The sequence below is a fragment of the Oncorhynchus nerka genome, linkage group LG15 (assembly GCF_034236695.1).
Source record: "Oncorhynchus nerka isolate Pitt River linkage group LG15, Oner_Uvic_2.0, whole genome shotgun sequence".
Lineage (NCBI taxonomy): Eukaryota > Metazoa > Chordata > Actinopteri > Salmoniformes > Salmonidae > Oncorhynchus > Oncorhynchus nerka.
The window spans coordinates 85732699-85751478 of NC_088410.1; the positions used below are offsets into that span (position 1 = coordinate 85732699).

Sequence of the window (18780 nt, forward strand, 5' to 3'; positions counted from 1 at the left end):
TCAATTATAAACCTATTGATGTCTTGCCAATTACTGCCTCCCTTGCCCTGCAAAGTGTCTTCTTGTCACACGTCATCAAAAGTGTCCACTTAATTTGAAAGCTGAGGAGATAGGGTGTGTCTTAAGTGTTTGGGCTGCAAACTTTGACGAAGAGAATGTTACTATTATTTCCTTGTGATGGTGTACAGAGTTAGTAAAGGATATTGTGCAAACATCTACCTACATCCTCTCCGTACTGGCTAGAGGTACATTGTTTATGTCACTCATGCGCAAGCTCAGCTGACCAACCGTGCGGTTCTTTCGATCGTTTAGACCATTCGTGACGTAGGGCGTGATTGTTTTTTTGAGATCTGTACTAGCTAGCCAGCCATTTTAGCTATTTAACAACAACAGTGTATTTGATCAACACTACCTTACTCCAAGGACGAATAGAAGTCACAGCTAAAATAATGAACATGTTACTGTAAGTGCTGTCACCATAATACACCGCTAGCTAACGTCAGCTTACCTTGCTAATTGTTAAGTTACTAGGCTAGCGTAGCAAACAGCCGTTGAGATAGTTATGTAGCTTTGGTTGATGCATTTTAAAAGCTTAATTCATTTACTATATTAAGATAACTTAGTTTGCTATCAGCTGTAATTTGAACAGTGTTACGTTAGCTAGTCATCTTGGCCAACTTCGTTCGCTAACTACTATAACTAGCTAATGTTAAATTGACCGTTTGAATGCCAACTAGTTAGCAAGCTAACCTAGCTATTTAACTTGCTAGCTAACTATTGTTTGGCCTATGTGGTAACATCAGGCTAGCTAACGCAACAGCTTGTGTGTTTTATCAGCAGTGCCTATGGCATAACTGTTCTTGTTTTCAGATCCAAACCAGGAGACAACTGACTGTCTGTACAGCTCATATACTCGTTGCCTAGGGGGTTTCACAGGGGATAATGTCCCATCACTGAAGATGGGAGGCAGTGGGTCCAAGGTGAAAGGTGCTTGGCCATTTGCTGGTTCAGGAGCTGGAGGTGATTCAGGCAGTGAGGGGCAAGAAGACCAGTCTTTGACCCGCCTCAAAGGGACCAGAAAAGCAACCCCATTTATTTTCACAAGGAGGAGGTAATAATGTTTGCTAAATGCAATATGTAGCCTATATGATATGTGATCCTTAGCGAAATACTTTCCAATACCTGATTTTGTGTGTATGTGTGTTAGCTCTCTTTACTATGATGAGGATGGGGACCTGGCTCATGAGTTCTATGAAGAGACTTTGGTGACAAAAAATGGCCGGAAGAGGTCCAAGCTGAAGAGGATTCAGAAGAACCTCATACCTCAGGTACGCTGATTGGATGATCACTTGAGAGTCCCAGACTCTGTTTTGGAAAGGTTTCCAGTTACCCATGGTTCTTGTTCTTGTTTATAATTTACTCTTGTGGGTATTGTTATCTGTTTGTAGGGAATTGTGATGCTGAACCATCCCCGGATCCATGTAGATTTTCCTGTCATCCTCTGTGAGGTGTGAATCACATTGGGCTGGTCTAATGTGGAAAAGATGTCAGTCAAAGGCTGCCCCACACTACAACTGCTCCATCTTGAACGCTGGTGTAAGATGGATGAGATGTCTGACTACAGCTGTGGACAGACCACTGAAGCTATGTTGCGGAGAGAAAGGGGAGGCGGATAGATGTTTTGGTGAAAGATAAAGGATAGAGTAAAAGTACTGCCTTTTGTGACATGTAAAGAAGTGTGTGTGTGTGGGAGAGAAAGGTAGCTCAAGATAAGGGAAGGTTTATGAATTCCCACAGTACATGTTGACCATTTTCAATTTTATCATATCTATGTCTGCCTCTGATTGGAGCCAAGACCTGCACTAGTGAACTTTTAATGTAAATAAAAATAATCTGTCTGAGTTGGAAATACTTGAATAAATGGTTTACCAGGCTAAAATACTGAGGCATCCCCTGTTTTTATGAAGTCCACATGGTTCACAGTCTACACACAATGTGGTCACAATATCGATGGTTTTGTGTTCAGCGATTTAAAGACTGATTGGCTCAATTTACTAGTCCTCTTTCTCGTTATCATAATCCTGGGAAGCTGTTGGTGAATATTTTTTTTCTCTCTGCTGTATTTCAGTTTAGGCACCAGGGGGCAGTGCTCTTTTACAGGTGGGTCTCAGGTTTGATTCTGTAACGTTTTTGGGTCAGTCATCATTTATGCCAATTGACTTTGAATAATTTAAGATGATTATGACATGACATGTGTCTAGTTGTTTATGATAAAGTGAAGTACTTTATATACATATTGAAGGTTTGGGGGAAAATATTCTAATGATAATTTGTACAGTATCTAATGGTTCATGATCATGACATATTGTCTGTTTCAGTGTTGTTTGCTCTCTTGTAGCATACGGCTGGCTATGGGCATAATGGCGATCTCTGGCCCCTGTAATTGTATGGAATGTGGTTGGGTGTGTTTCAGGGCCAGGGGTCAGACTGATGTAATTCCTCCTTCATTCCGTCCTTTGATGTTCTGCAGAGCAACTTCCTCTGAGATTGGTTACTCTCGAATGGGTGAGGCTTGTTTATGATCATAAATTCCTAAAGTGTGTTTTAGCCATACTGATGGATTTAGCAAGAAGAGTAATACATCCAAATAGCATACTGTAAGCAATTTACATGGCGTGATGGAAAAAGGTGTGTGAGGATGTAAATATGTACATTTCAGTTGCATCATGACATTTTATTTAATCAGAAAGTCCCATGGAGTTCAAATGCCATAGGCAGTTTATGTAAAGTATGTGAATTCATGGGTTGTTGGTGTAAAAATATATTTTCATACTTCTCAAAGATAAAAATGAATTTTATAAAGCCATTTCCCACATGATCTACAAAGTTCAAAATGTAACCTGTGTGAGTTACAGGCTATTATACGGTCCTATGGTCCCTCTGATTTTTAAAGTGCTTGTTTATGATGAAGGTGACAGAGTGTGTTTCCAGTTCCCCACATTGTTATCACTTCCTGGAGGTGCCTGAAGGCTGATGATGTAATGTCCATAGTCAAGGGTCAAAGGGAAGCACGCAGGATGGAGGGAAACTGCCCATCCCTTCTCGTCCCTCACTCTCTCTTTGTCTCATTCACACGCATATACTAGCAGGTGAGTCAGCAGAGCTTGGAGAACAAACAGCGGAACCGCATCAACTGAGTGACCCCCCACAGGATGAGGCCTCACCTCACTTCCAGGGTTTTTTGTCTATCATGTGCTCTCAGATCCTCCACGTTACATGCACCCTTTAGGCATATGTTTTGTTGGACTTTGCTTCTAACTATTCATTTAAAAGCTTTCAACCCCAGCCTGCTCTAAATCTTTCCATGATCTTGGCAACATGACAGCATGTGGTACTTGGTTGGTTCATTTGAGCCACTGCCAATGGCCATCTCATCTGCCTCAAGCGGAACATCTGCATGCCAGATGTCTGTGTCCAGACAGAGTTTAAATGCTACTAGTCCTAGAGATATACCATGCTTGCTTACATTAGCTATAGGTTATTCTGTAAGACTTTATATTATGGTGTAGCCTACTTAAAATTATTTATTTAGGGGTTTAAACTGTCAATTGTAAGTGTATAGATAGTTTATGAATATGTAATGAACATGTTTAAAACATTGGTTGCAATTGTATGCTTGTCATTTAACTGTTTGGCCAAAAACTGTATATGAACTCAAATGGTCCTGTGTGGCTCAATTGGTAGAGTGTGGCTTTTGCAACGCCAGGGTTGTGGCTTCCATTCCCATGGGGGACCAGTACAAAAAATGGATGCACTCACTACTGTAAGTCACTCTGGATAAGAGAGTCTGTTATAAATGACTCAAATGTATCAAACTGAGAACTCAAACTATAGGCATGGCATTCTCAGTATGTTGGGAGTGTCTACGCCAGGCTTCCTCAATAGGCGGGCCGCAGGTGATTTTTGTTGTTGGATATTAAATACTGTGAAATCGGCTCAAAGTGGTTTTTATTTAGGACATCTGTTACGAAGTATTCCCACGCATAAAAAGTGAGGCATATGTGATCGTATCCCAATGTAAACAAGGTTTGGAGTAATTATGTTTTGTCAAATAGTCTGGGATTCTTGTGGTTAATTTGCAGTACAAATGATTTATAACCATGTTCAACCCCCAAACAATCCTTTCAAGGGAAAACCGGCCCATGACTGAATGTAATTGGGACCCCTATTCTACGCTGTCAACAGCTATTAAATCTAGATAATGCAACAATATACACTATATATACAAAATTATGTGGACATCCCTTCAAATTAGTTGATTTGGCTATTTCAGCCACACCCGTTGCTGACAGGTGTGTAAAATCGAGCACACAGCCATGCAATATTCATAGGTAAATATTGGCAGTAAAATGGCTCAGTGACTTTCAACATGGTACTGTCATAGGATGACACCCTTCCAACAAGTCCGTTAATCAAATTTCTTCCCTGCTTGAGCTGCCTGGGTCAACTGTAAGTGCTGTTATTGTGATGTGGAAACGCGTAGACGCAACAACAGGTCAGTTGCGAAGTCGTAGGCCACAATCTCACAGAACGGGGATGCCGAGTGCTGAAGCGCGTAATGCGTAAAAATCGTCTGTCTTCGTTTGTAACACTCTCCCCTGAGTTCCAAATTGCCACTGGAAGCAACGTTTGCACATGAACTGTTAGTTGGGAGCTTCATGAAATGGGTTTCCATGGCATAGCAGCCTCACACAAGCCTAAGATCACCATGCGCAATGCCAAGTGTCGGCTGGAGTGGTGTAAAGCTCGCCTCCATTGGACTCTGGAGCAGTGGAAACACATTCTCTGGAGTGATAAATCACGCTTCACCATCCGGTAGTCTGAAGGACGAATCTGGGTTTGGTGGATGCCAGGAAAACGCTACCTGCCCCAATGCATAGTGCCAACTGTAAAGTTTGGTGGATGAGGAATAATGGTCTGGGGGTGTTTTTCATGGTTCAGGCTCTTTAAGTTCCAGTGAAGGAAAATCTTAATGCTACAGCATACAATGACATTCTAGACGATTCTGTGCTTCCAACTTTGTGGCAACTGTTTGAGAAAGGCCCTTTCCTGTTTCAGCATGACGATGCCCCGTGCACATAAAACAAAGTCCATACAGAAATGGATTGTCAAGATCGGTGTGGAAGAACTTGACTGGCCTGCACAGAGCCCTGACATCAACCCCATCAAACACCTTTGGGATGAACTGTAACGCAGACTGCGAGCCAGACCTCTCTAATGCTCTTGTGGCTGAATGGAAGCAAGTCCCTGCAGCATTGTTCCAACATCGAGTGGAAAACCTTCCCAGAAGAGTGTAGGCTGTTATAGCAGCAAAGGGGGGACCAACTCCATATTAATTTTGGAATGAGATGTTCGACAAGCAGGTGTCCACGTACTTTTGGTCATGTGTATTGCATCTGTTTTCAATGACCAAATTGGAAACGTTTTGGACTGACTCATTCTGAAGTGTTCAACTGACAAATTAAAGGAACTATTTTCAATTAAAAACTGGAAAGAAATATTAACTGGAAATAAATATAAGATATTAAACCTAGGTTAGTTCAATTATGTTGGTGTCATACAATATATTAAGAACCACTTGACACGCCTACAGTACAAATATCATAATTGTACGGTTTAGTTCGCCACTCCCCCCTTTTCATGCTGAATGGAACATCCTGAAGTGGTCCAGTCTCCCGCTAGTCTAGGGTAGGCGTTTCGTGCAACTGAACTGACAACAGTACAAGGTTTACGGGTACACTCACTGTCGTTTCAAGTTGTAAAGTACAGTAATAATACACGCCAGTGACATAAATGAAGTACCAGTGTTTTTACCTATTATTGCAGGGATCACTTAAAGTTTGTTTCATTCACTTTTCTCCAACTTATCTTGAGGAAAGACAAACGTGGCTTGGAATATAGCAGGACTCCATCTTTTGGGAATGCTTCCTCGTTTCTGTAAAGTATGTTTTTCTATTTTCTTTTCCACTAATTAAAACTTCCTCATGGGTAAAAGCAAAAATGTAAGGGTGTGTTTCCCGAGACAAGCGTCTACTGCTTTTTCAAGTCCACTGCTGCTAAATACTGTTTCCCAACAAACGGATTACTTTCAGTAACCTAGAACTTTCACTAAATATTAAATTCATCATCTTCATGAAAAGTGGTATTGTTTCTAGGCTTGTCATATACAGTAGGCTGCTTGATCTTAATGCATTATTCATAGAGGCTTTCACGCGGAATACAATGAATTAAACCAGCTGAACTGTTCACACCATATTATCGTCTTCGTTCTTAAACCCAGTGTATGTCTTGAACCTGTGGGGAAAGTCAGCCCTCTATTTCAACTTGTATGGTCATGGAGGTACCCAAGTAATTACAGTTGGTAGCAAATCTGAATCTATTGATTAGAAATCCCAAATATAATTTGTGATGTTCACTTCAATTTACATTTAAAATAAGTTAATGTAATTTATCTTTACAGGACAGGAGAGCAGAGTGAAAAGATATTCATTCCCCACAAAAGTCATGTTGTACTGGACTGTACTGCCTGATTGGAAAGTATTGTTGTTGGTGACTCTTCTATGGGACTGCTGCTTCTGTGCTGAGGAACTGAAGCCCACAAGATGGCCACTGTATCCCCAAAAGCCTCTGGTCCTGGCCTGGAATGCCCCGACGGAGGACTGCGGCCCGCGGCACGGTATCCATTTTCAGCTGGAACAGTTCCAGATTGTGGCATCGCCCAATGAGGGCTTTGTCCGCCAGAACCTCACCATATTTTACAAGGACCGCTTAGGGTTGTACCCCTACTATGATGAGCCTGATGGTACAGCCATGAACGGTGGGCTCCCGCAGGTTGCCAGTCTCACTCAGCATCTGGAGAAGATGCCGGAGGGCATTCAGTATTACATACGTGAACCAGGGGCCAAGGGACTGGCAGTTATTGACTGGGAGGAATGGAGACCACTGTGGATCCGCAACTGGGACTTCAAGGATGTGTACCGCAGACAGTCACGCCAGCTGGTGGCTGAGAAGAACCTAGCTTGGCCCGCAGAGCGTGTGGCTAAGGTGGCCCAGCAGGAGTTTGAGATGTCGGCTCGGAAGTTCATGCTGGAGACCCTGAGGCTGGCCAAGAGCCTGCGGCCCAACCAGCTGTGGGGGTTCTACCTGTTCCCAGACTGCTATAACCACGACTACAGGATCACTCTGGAGAACTACACGGGCCGCTGCCCTGACGTGGAGGTGGCCCGGAATGAAATGCTCAAATGGCTGTGGACTGAGAGTACAGCCCTCTTCCCTTCCGTCTACATGAGCACAGTGCTACGCTCTTCGCCCTCTGGGCGCCAGTTTGTCCGGAACCGGGTGAAGGAGGGGATGCGTCTGGCATCAGGGGGAGACGGGCTGGCACGTCCTGTCTTTGTGTATGCCCGGCCCACCTACGCCAACGTATTGGACCTGCTGACAGAGGTGAGGGGCCGTTTCACTGACAGTCACATAGTACTAACCAGGAGCACTTATCCTACCTAGACCTTTAAATAATATAGTTTTTTTTTAAGTCTTTGTATGTTTATTGGGTTGAGACAGATGGAGGTGAAAGGTATGAGAGAGAGGTTGCTGAAAGAGCACGGGAACAGATACAAATCCATGCTGGCTGCAGAACATCATACATGTCCTCCAGAGGCAGTGGCTTAGACAGATAGGCCACCCCAGGCCACCTACCTAGACCTTTTGATCAGACTGTTTACCATTGGACAGGAAATCCATCCTGCATATCATATTCCAGCTCAATTCAGTGAGAAAGTAGTCAAGGAGTTGGAAGAATAATTTCTGTTAACCAATATCTACAGCCTATAAACCTACCCTAATCCTACCCTAAAATTGATTTGAATGATGATTCCGATTCAGTTAATGTTTTGAGGATTCAATGAGTTTTAGTTTGAAACCGTTTCATATTTTTTCTGAATACTCCCTCTTTAAAATCTATTTCATCAATGGGTGTGATTTCTAACTGCTCTTTTGTGTGGTGTGTCTGTGTGTGCTGGTTTGATTGACCCTGATTCACAGACAAATTTCTCTCCGTCCTTATCTGTGGCTGCAACCCTTTCCTGCGCTATCAGCAGTCACTCCAATACTACCACTCTTTTGTATGTGTGTGAGCAGGATGGGTGTTGGACATGTTACTCGCTAACACTCCATAGTGCATTTCCTTAGGGGGCATGAGCAGATAAGAGGTGGTCATACACAAGGTCTATAGGGTCCAGTTACCTCTCGCCCCCTCTCACGCTCAACAATACTAAGTGCATGTGGTTCATTCTGGTTCTATTTCCACTGGCTGATTTGTGATGACTGTGCACGGTGTGCTTTTTGTGACAAATCTGTACTCCTATAGTCAAGATTTGTAATGATTTCATCTCTCTGCAGATGGACCTGGTCTCCACCATCGGGGAGAGTGTGGCTCTTGGGGCTGCAGGCATCATCCTCTGGGGAGACCATGCTTATGCAGGCAGCAAGGCAAGTGTCCACATAATGACATCGCTATGAATCACTGAATGACCAAATCACAGGACCTCTGACTGCTTGTCACAATATCATAGTCAATCATGTCACACACTTGATGATCAGCTGATTAGGAGTTGTGTTTTTGTAGCAGCCCCTCTTCCTATGCTTTTTGTTATTATGCTGTGAAATGGTTTGTAGTGGACTGTAAGCTTCATTTAAATTGGGGAGACGCAGGAACAACATCAATCTTTCAACTCTGTGTGTGTTTTTCTCTCTCCAGACCAGTTGCTTCAGTCTGAATGAGTACCTACAGGGTCCGCTGGGCCGGTACCTGCTCAATGTCTCCACGGCAGCAGAGCTGTGCAGCCAGAGGCTGTGCGGTTCCCAAGGACGCTGCCTGCGCAGACACCCTGACACTGACGCCTACCTGCACCTCAGCCCCCTCACCCACAACATAGTCAGCCTGGAAAATGGCAAATTCAAGGTTCAAACTCTAGGTCAGCTTGGGGAAGAGGAGATAATGGGCTTTCAGAGAGAGTTTCAGTGCCAGTGCTATAGTGGCTACCAGGGAGAGGGTTGTGGCCAGAGAGACCCCCTACAACAGAGAGGTATCGCACCTTCAGTCATGGGGACATGGGTTCACTGTCTGCTCCTGCTACTCCTCACACTCCTGCTCTGACTGATTGCATACATACATAGTTCATACAGCTACATTTAAAATGATTTAATGTGTATTGGTATACACATGACATTATCTACACACTTCCACAAAATGCACAAGCATTATATACATACACTGGGACAAATGCAAATGTATTCACTGGGGCCCAGGATGCTGTAAGTTTGGTGAATCTATGAATAGATGGTGGAACACTGTGGAACACGTACGTAGAGTTATGGTTGTTTGTGTGTTTTGATTTTCTTGATACATTGGAGGGCTCGCTGGAAATAACTTTGTTTACATTGCTCTCTCGCTCTTTCTCAGTCCCAACAATATATATCTCTCTCATGCCTGTCTCTTCTTCCCACCCCTCTCCCCTTTCCTTTCTACAACCCCCTTCCCTTTTAAGTTGTAATTTTCTCATGATCCCAGTTTGTTTTTGTGTGGTAGTTTTCAGCTTATGATGTATGTACAGGTTTGTGTTATGTGTGTGTGCCAAAATGGGACAGATGCACTTGATTTTTTTAATAGCACAAAATATTACTTAGTGCCTGACCTTTGACATTTTTATCTTTAGGTAAAAGTTCACATTTATATGAATGTATTTTCACACAAGAAAAAAGCTTTTGTTATTTTATGACAAATGTTATGACAAAAACAAGACTACTATTTTCTCTCCAGAATTGTGCATCTATTTTACTGTGTACTGTGTTTCAATCTTTCAAAATAAATCAAAGCCTTAACAACATCCAATACAAATCTTGCAGATGCATCACTCTTGCTGGTCACTGGTCTATAAGTGCCTCTCTCTGCTTTGTTTCTGGTGGATCCAAAAATCACAATGTACACATATGGGCTATAGGCCTAGACCCTTCAAACTCAACTCTGGACCTCGATACCAGTTCCACTGCATTTTTTTCATTGTTACTCTCTAATCAGGGACTGATTTAGACCTGGGACACCAGGTGTGTGTAATTATCAGGCAGAACAGAAAACCAGCAGCCTCCGGACCTCGTAGGGTAAGAGTTGGATACCCCTGGCCTAGACCTTAAATACAGGCTACTTTTGAGATTGCATTTGTCTGGCACAACCCCTTCCCCCCTATAATTGTCTGGTGCTGCCAGCCAAATGTTATTTTCAGCAATACACGTTTCCAGGAAGCTGACACATGACCTGACATTATGGAAAGACCCTGCATGTTTATAGAATTCTGAGGGCAATTCTCCACTGATCTATATATCTTTTAAAAAACAGTTTTGGGGTTTTGACATCCAAATGAGTGGGCAATAGGCTACCCTCCCGATTTTGGGGTCAAATAAAACTTTGTCTGAAGCATTGCCTTACTGTAGCCTAGGCCACAACACCATATTTGATTTAACAGCCCTCCTCTACCATAATTATAGGTTTCCTCTAGCCAAAATGATTTTGGTTCCTTTGAAGTCTTCAGCAAGAGATCCTAAAGTTTTATAGGCCTGTGTGTTTAGACACATTGCAGATAGCCAGGTCTGTTAAAATGTTAATGCACAGAGCCTGTTTATTTTAATTATCTAATTCATTAATTCATTATCCCGAGTGGTGCAGCGGTCTAAGGCACTGGTTCGAATCCAGCCTGCATCACATCCGGCTGTGATTTGGAGTCCCATAGGGCGGCATACAATTGGTCCAGCGTCGTCCGGGTTTGGCCGGGGTAGGCCATCATTGTAAATAAGAATGTGTTCTTAACTGACTTGCCTAGTTAAATAAAGGTTAAATAAAAATACAAAAATATTAAAGACAGTGCATTCTGTAGGCCTATTCTGAGAGCAATACTTTCTAATCATTTATATAATACACTATTTTCACGAGCTGAATGGGCTATAGTGGTTCCCAACCTGTCCTGTTCTGGGGACCACCAAATCACTGTAAAAAGCTCTTGACGAGAATCGCAGAATTTGCTAAACGTAAAATATTTTGGTGGTCAAATGTTGTCCATTCTAGCAGTAAATGTAGCACATAATAATATAATAATAATAATTATTATAATAATATTGTAAACTATTATAAACTATAATAATTATAATTGTTTATAATTATAATTGTTTATAATAATAATAATAATTATTATTATAAACCATTTGTATCGTGAAATTGCTTATAATACCATTAATACTCCCAACTGTTATTATGTCTGGAAGAAAAAATAGATATAAAAAAATGAATCTAAACAATTTCGCAAACCACCTGCAGCACCTTCGCGGGTGATTCAGAGCGAAATACATTTGTTCATGTATCTTTAACGAATGTCGACTGTATGAGAAAACGTTCTGCCTCGTCCTCTTTTGATTGGTGATTGGAAAATCTCCTCTGGTTTTTCAAGATGCACTGCATTTAGTTCGCGTGGCGCAAATGGTGATCCGAATTTGCACTTTGTGCAATAAAAATAACAAAGTCCGAACCCCAGGCATAGCGGACGACCTAAATCCAGCGCACCTACTTGTTTCTCCAGACCGTTTTCCTTCCTCTTTCTTACTTTGAAAAGAGAAGTTGGCTATCAGCAGATCATGCGATAGCATACACTTTTCTCTATAGTCAGTTGACTTGTATAAACCAACTATTTGCCCACGAAACCGATGATATGGGTAAGTAGACTAATAAGGAGCTGTTATTGTGTGATTTTGACTTAGCTAAGTAATGTTTATGCAGTGCATATTTTCATTAGATTCCCTTCGCACACTCAAAGTCATGTGACTTACTTCCTCACAGTAAAATAGTCGACTGGAGAACTTGAATCAGTATGTACTGACTGTGTCACTCAGGCACACTGCTTTTATTTCAATTTGGCAAAATATGGTATAAAAGTAGTGTTTTCTCTCTGCAGGTATAAAGTGCATTTTCCCTGGGGCGCTGATTCTTTGTGTGAATGTGGCCAGTATTGTTCTTAGCAGTGAGCATGAAGCAGGAGCACTCCCCACACTGTCCCAGCTGCCCTTCCTCACTGTGTGGAATGCCCCCACAGCCCAGTGTAAGAGCCGCTATGGGGTGGATCTGGACCTGGGAGTGTTCAACATAGTGAGCAATCAGAACCAGAGCTTCATGGGTGACAACATCACCATCTTCTACAATACTAAACTGGGTCTGTACCCAAGATACAACCAAGGAGAGGCAGTTAACGGCGGGGTGCCACAGAATGCCAGCCTGCTGGAGCACCTGAGGGCTTCCTCTGAGGACCTCCGGACCTACATGCCTGACAGAGACTTCCAAGGGTTGGCTGTGGTGGACTGGGAGAGCTGGAGGCCACTGTGGGAGCGCAACTGGGACGGCATGAAGGTTTACTGGGAGGGGTCCAGGGCCCTAGTGAGGGCCAAGCACCCAGACTGGAGCCCTGCTCAGGTGGAGGTGGTGGCCCGCAAGGAGTTTGAGGATGCAGCACGGGCGTTCATGGAGGGCACCCTAAGGTTGGGGGAGCAGGAGAGGCCCAAGGGAATGTGGGGCTTTTATGGCTTCCCCTCCTGCTATAACTACTACAAAAACACAACATATAACTACACAGGGGAGTGTCCTCAGACAGAGTTGAAGAGGAATGATGATCTGTTCTGGCTGTGGAACGTCTCCTCTGCCCTCTACCCAGATATCTACCTGGATATTGGGATGCGTGGTCTTGGCAACGGCATCCTCCTCTACACACACCACCGTGTCATGGAAGCCATGAGGGTGGGCGCGCAGGTGACCCCCATGGTCCCCCCTGTGTTTCCGTACGCCCGCATTGTCTACACTTACTCTCTGGAGTTCCTCTCTCAGGCAGGTGCCCCCCTAGTTCAGTATGCTGTTCTGTACTGCCAATCCCTATTGTCTATCAGTGCAATAGTATGAGTCTAAGACTGTTATGGTACGTGATACATACTGACCCCTGATTGCTACTTTGTTAGGAGGTCCTGGTCCACACGATTGGAGAGAGTGCTGCTTTAGGATCTGCAGGGATCGTACTGTGGGGAGACGATGCCTACTCCAAATCTAAGGTACATTGTAACTTAGAATTTGGTCCATTCCCTGCATATGCAAACACACACAAATAATGATTATTTGTGATTTCCTGTTTTCCAGGCGAATTGTGAGGCAATCAAAGACTACCTGGATGAAACCCTGGGCCGTTACTTGGTGAATGTGACCACAGCAGCTACTCTGTGTAGCAGGACGGTGTGCTCCTCACAGGGCCGATGCCAGAGGAGAGACAAAGTCTCCCGTGCCTACCTCCACCTGGACCCCAGTGCCTGGACTGTGGTGCCTGAGAAGAGGCCAGAGGGAGGGCAACGCTACAGGGTGCTGGGCCAACTGAAGCCACGTGAGGCTGTCTACATACAGACCCACTTCCAGTGCCAATGCTATCCTGGCTGGGGAGGTGAACACTGCTCCAAGCCCCTGTAGTTCTGATCGAGACAATCCCCTTGTGTTTAAAGGAGCATCGGTTACATTACGTTACGCTACATTACATTACTTTAGCCCACTCTGATTACTGTACTCACTCTTATGGGACACATTATACCCAGTCCTGAGCCAATAAGGTATAGAAGTATAACAATTGTAACAAGCATTGTTGCATTCGTGACCCTCATTCAGACTCCCCCTGCTCAACACCAATCTGCCTCTGACCACTCCAGATAGGTGGGTTACATGTTACCAGTTGGATGAGTTTACTAGTGAGGGATGAAGTGAGATGATATTATGAACAGTTTATTTGTAGATCACTGAGAAAGCTAGGAATAAACCATAGTTGACATTGCCATTTAAGCACCTGTCTGTTTAGAAAATAGTTTGCAGACATTTTACAAAAGTAGAAATGTAATCTTGTTAAATGACAGTTTATGACCTGGGATTATTCCTATTGGTTTCAAACACGTCACAGAAAATCAGTGGTTAAGCTTGAATCCTTAGTTGAAACAATAACAAAGGAGTCATTCCTCCTCTGTTTTGGTATTAAGCTGAGGGATGGGCCTTTTAGAAGTGTAACCATTCTCACATTTATAGACAGAGCTATGGATGCTTTTAACCATGTTTTGATGCTATACAGTGTTTACACTGTTTACCAACATTGGAGTAAAACAACATATTTTGGGTTCTGATGGGGTATGCGAGTTGAGCTAAGCTCACGATGCATTCCCAAGTTATATTCTTCAAGAATCAATGGGTATATATCATTCATAAGTCCAGAAATGGATGTAGCAACTAAGGATTCTAGCTTTAAAATAATGCTTCATTTCGGGACTTTAAGTTTTTAAAGCTATTAGAGCTAAGGAGATCCACACCAACTGGAGTGGTGCTTGGCAGTTTCAGCTGTTAGCTAATGGCAAAGTGATTCTTGAGCACCACAAATGTACTCAGAAATTTACTAGAACCCTGTGGGCGTATATGTGACTCATTAGAAATGTGATTTAATGTACTCATGATTGATACTGTATGGGTGAATGTATTGTCTACCAGATACTTCAACTGAAATGTTTTTGAATTTTACATTCAATAAATGATCTCACTGGCATATCTGTACTAAAATCACAATAGGAAGTGGTCTTCAACCATTTCAGCACAGCTGCATGTGATATCCCAACCTCGCACCACAGTGGACCTATTATGGATGCCTTGTACCCACTCTCATTTAGAAAGAACATGGTTATTTCTATACTTGTGTGTGAGCTGTTAGCAGAGGAGCAGCATGCTGAGCTCTGACAGGATTCCCTGGGTTTCCTACTGCAGGTCTGTGACCACCAGGTGGTGGTATGTAATAATTAAACTGAAACAAGAGCTTACCCAAGGCTTTATATGTAGCTACTACTGGTCACCACAGCTCAGAGTGGATTAAGTGGCTCTTTGCAAAAGATAATTGGAACCACAAAAATGTATGGATAATTTCATGCCTCAGTTTTGAAGAGCTCAAAATATGAGTGCTTATCCACAGTATTGAGCTAACAGACACTGACAGACACTGTCTCGGTGTCTTCTTAGGAACATGTGGTGACCCTGATGCCCTTGATTGATTTTCACGCAGCATGTAAGACCCTCTCTCTTCTGATAGCTGCTGTTTCAATGTAGTGTGGTTGGCTGTAATTTGGCTTTCTCCCTGGAGGATGGGCTTGCTCTTTCCCACTTCCCTCTTTATCACAGCAGATTGGATTGGGGGGAAAATGAGAAAGATATCCAAAAGCTGCTGTTTCCACACACTATTATTCCCATATATGGAAAATAGGAATATATAGGAGCCTTTTAGAATCATCAAAACTGTGGTTTCGGCCTGCACTTGCCTGACTTGAATTACACATGACATTGTATAATTTACGCAATGATAAGTAAAAAGATGAGAACAACTTAATGTTGCAACAGTCATAATAACAATTTGAATGCAAATTAGCTGTTATATTTTCTCCTTTTCCCATACTCCAATACTGAATAGAGCTGACCTGTAGCCTTCAGGTAGATCAGCTATAATGAGAGGCCACTGTGAGCATTATCTGGCTCCTGCTAGAAACACAACTCTCCAAACAATTGGCCCTCTCTCCCACTAACTAACCCCTGTCTGTCAGTTCCAGTGAGCCGGGCCCTCACTCTCCATCTCTCTATCCTCTAATCTCCACATTTGTTCATTTTGGTGTCTCGCTCTGTCACCCCTCTGTGGTCACGCCTCCCCCTCCCCTCCCCTGCCGCTCGGTCTAGAGATTGTCTCGGTGGCTCTTGGTATAATAAGTGGTTCGTCACACTCTCTGTCAGTGTCCTTCAAAAGAGTCAAGACTGATCAGGCTTCATAGAGGTCTGATGTTCTTCTGTATCTCTGCAAGGATGTGTTGTCCCTTATATGTGTGAGCAAGTCTATGTTTTTGTTCGTTGATTTTTCACTGTGGTAGGGGAGTGGGAATCAAGTCAAGTTTATTTGTCATGCACAGGACACACATGGTACACAGTACAATGAAATCAGAACCTGTTTGATGTGGTTGTATACCAACTGTGACCACACTGACTCCGAATATCTTTGACTAATGTCTTCCAAAATTACAGTACCAGTCAAAAGTTGACACACCTACTTATTTCAGGGTTTTTCTTTATTTTTACTATTTTCTACATTGTAAAATAATTGTGAAGAAAACTAGGAAATAACACATGGAATGATGTAGTAACCAAAAACGTGTTAAACAAATCAAAATATATTTTATATTTGAGATTATTCAAAGTAGCCACCCTTTGCCTTGATGAAATTTGCCTTCTCTCAACCAGCTTCACCTGGAATGCTTTTCCAACAGTTTTGAAGGAGTTCCCACCTATGCTGAGCACTTGTTGGCTGCTTTTCCTTCACTCTGCGGTCCAACTCATCCCAAACTATCTCATTTGGGTTGAGGATGGGTGATTGTGGAGGCCAGGTCATCTGATGCAGCACTCCATCACTCTCCTTATTGGTCAAATAGCCCTTAGACAGCCTGGAGGTGTGTTGGGTAATTGTCCTGTTGAAAAACAAATGATAGTCCCACTAAGCACAAACCAGATGGGATGGCATATCGCTGCAGAATGCTGTGGTAGACGTGGTGGGTAAGTGTGCCTTGAATTCTAAATAAATCACTGACAGTGTCACCAGCAAAGTACCCCCATATCATCACACCTACATGTAATTACACTTTTGTTGTTACTACATGATTCCATATGTGTTATTTCATAGTTTTGATGTCTTCACTATTATTCTACAATGTAGAAAATAGTAAAAATAAAGAAAAACCCTTGAATGAGTAGATGTGTCCAAACTTTTGACTGGTACTGTATATTTACACAGTAGCACAGAAGGCCAATGCACTCTTTGTGACCGTTTCACAGAAATAAAACTTATGAGCTCTCCTGTTTCTAGGTACACGGACACAACAGATGCTTGATGGAGGCTGAGGTGTTTGTGCAGACTGTCACACAAAATGTTCTCTGACACTTCAATAATAATATATCCATCAAATGTAAGAAAATGACATCAGGACATAGAGAGAGAGAGGGGGGGGGGCGTGGTGATAGAGGTCACAATGTCCTATTTCTCTGAGATGGGGCTCTGATTGCACTCACTTCACTGAATGGCCATTTCTCCCTCTGAGTGGCAGACAGACTCTATCTGGCTGTTGTGCATGTCATATCAACGCAATGCCTGAATGCAGACTGTTTCAAGATATTCACTTTCTTTATTCATGGAAGATAAATGAATAACCTTGTATAAACTCTCTCTCAGGGGTATGACATGAGAGGAGTGTGTATCTCTGCGCGTGCAGGTGTGTGCACATGGGTTTGTGCGCCTACCTGTGGGTGTGTGTGCGTGTGAGTTGAAGATTTGCTGTCTCTGCAGTATGTGTCCTGATGAGAGGTGACCTGACAGACTGTCACATGTGACTTCTCCACCGATGAGCAGCTCTGTTCTCAATCCCTCCATCCCTGCCAGACCCCATTAGAGCTCGGTGAACACCACCACACACAAACACACACACACCAAGGTTAACCCCATGGACCTTCAGCCAATGAGGGAAACTTGCACTTTTCAGATAAGTAATTTATTATGTAATTCATTTAAATGTGATTTATTTTTGTAAGCAGATAATCCATTTCAGAATTTTCATTTTACTGAATTTTGATCTAAGCTCATTTGAATAAAATGTTTTTTCCATATTAGTCTGGGTAATGAAGTGGATCTCCGAAGAGAGATGCTTTTGTTATGAGAGGAGGCTCTCGGTAGTGGCACAATGAAGGAGAAAACTGACATGCTGGTCACCTCACAGTGGGGAAATGCTGATTGGATTGTAGATGGGAACCAGTGAAGAATAAGAATAAAGACTTGTAATTTGCTACAAAATAGGAAGAAAATATCTTATCAGTCTCTAGTGACACCTTAAAATACCACTCATCTCATACAATTGTATGCACACAATCATATGTAAACGAGTGTAAGATGGCTGCCATTGCAAAAGGGAAGAGATCACTGCAGCTACCTCGCTTTCCAACCACGATGGCTGCCAGTGTAAAAGGAAAGGGATCACTGCAGCTACCTCGCTTTCCAACCACGATGGCTGCCATTGCAAAAGGGAAGGGATCACTGCAGCTACCTCGCTTTCCAACCACCATGGCTGCCATTGCAAAAGGGAAGGGATCACTGCAGCTACCTCGCTTTCCAACCACCATGGCTGCCATTGCAAAAGGGAAGGGATCACTGCAGCTACCTCGCTTTCCAACCACCATGGCTGCCATTGCAAAAGGGAAGGGATCACTGCAGCTACCTCGCTTTCCAACCACCATGGCTGCCAGTGTAAAAGGGAAGGGATCACTGCAGCTACCTCGCTTTCCAACCACCATGGCTGCCATTGCAAAAGGGAAGGGATCACTGCAGCTACCTCGCTTTCCAACCACAATGGCTGCCAGTGCAAAAGGGAAGGGATCACTGCAGCTACCTCGCTTTCCAACCACGATGGCTGCCAGTGCAAAAGGGAAGAGATCACTGCAGCTACCTCGCTTTCCAACCACGATGGCTGCCAGTGTAAAAGGGAAGGGATCACTGCAGCTACCTCGCTTTCCAACCACGATGGCTGCCATTGTAAAAGGGAAGGGATCAC

The 18780-nt window shown here is 43.2% G+C and overlaps 3 protein-coding genes across 5 annotated transcripts; all 3 read left to right on the forward strand.

The window, feature by feature from the left end:
• The first annotated feature begins 251 nt into the window (after positions 1-251).
• LOC115143444 (tumor suppressor candidate 2-like) lies at positions 252-3995 on the forward strand. Of its 3 annotated transcripts, none has more exons than XM_029683888.1 (7): positions 252-463; positions 871-1111; positions 1208-1328; positions 1449-1508; positions 2129-2160; positions 2474-2565; positions 3147-3995. In XM_029683888.1, exons 2-7 carry the CDS (start codon positions 960-962, stop codon positions 3287-3289), a joined length of 600 nt encoding a protein of 199 aa, XP_029539748.1. In that variant the 5' UTR covers positions 252-463; positions 871-959; the 3' UTR covers positions 3290-3995. The 3 variants fall into 3 exon arrangements, with proteins under 3 accessions (XP_029539748.1, XP_029539749.1, XP_029539750.1); XM_029683889.1 differs by having other exon boundaries at positions 3150-3995; XM_029683890.2 differs by lacking the exons at positions 2129-2160; positions 2474-2565; positions 3147-3995 and having other exon boundaries at positions 258-463; positions 1449-1941.
• A 93-nt stretch (positions 3996-4088) lies between these two features.
• Positions 4089-9944, forward strand: LOC115143443 (hyaluronidase-2-like). The gene is made up of 4 exons (XM_029683887.2): positions 4089-6002; positions 6521-7503; positions 8458-8547; positions 8816-9944. Exons 2-4 carry the CDS (start codon positions 6565-6567, stop codon positions 9212-9214), a joined length of 1428 nt encoding a protein of 475 aa, XP_029539747.1. The 5' UTR covers positions 4089-6002; positions 6521-6564; the 3' UTR covers positions 9215-9944.
• Positions 9945-11540: 1596 nt separating this feature from the next.
• Positions 11541-14705, forward strand: hyal1 (hyaluronidase 1). The gene is made up of 4 exons (XM_029683891.2): positions 11541-11814; positions 12054-12973; positions 13102-13191; positions 13277-14705. The coding sequence occupies exons 1-4, from the start codon at positions 11811-11813 to the stop codon at positions 13595-13597; spliced, it is 1335 nt and encodes a 444-aa protein (XP_029539751.1). The 5' UTR covers positions 11541-11810; the 3' UTR covers positions 13598-14705.
• The last annotated feature ends 4075 nt before the right edge of the window (positions 14706-18780 follow it).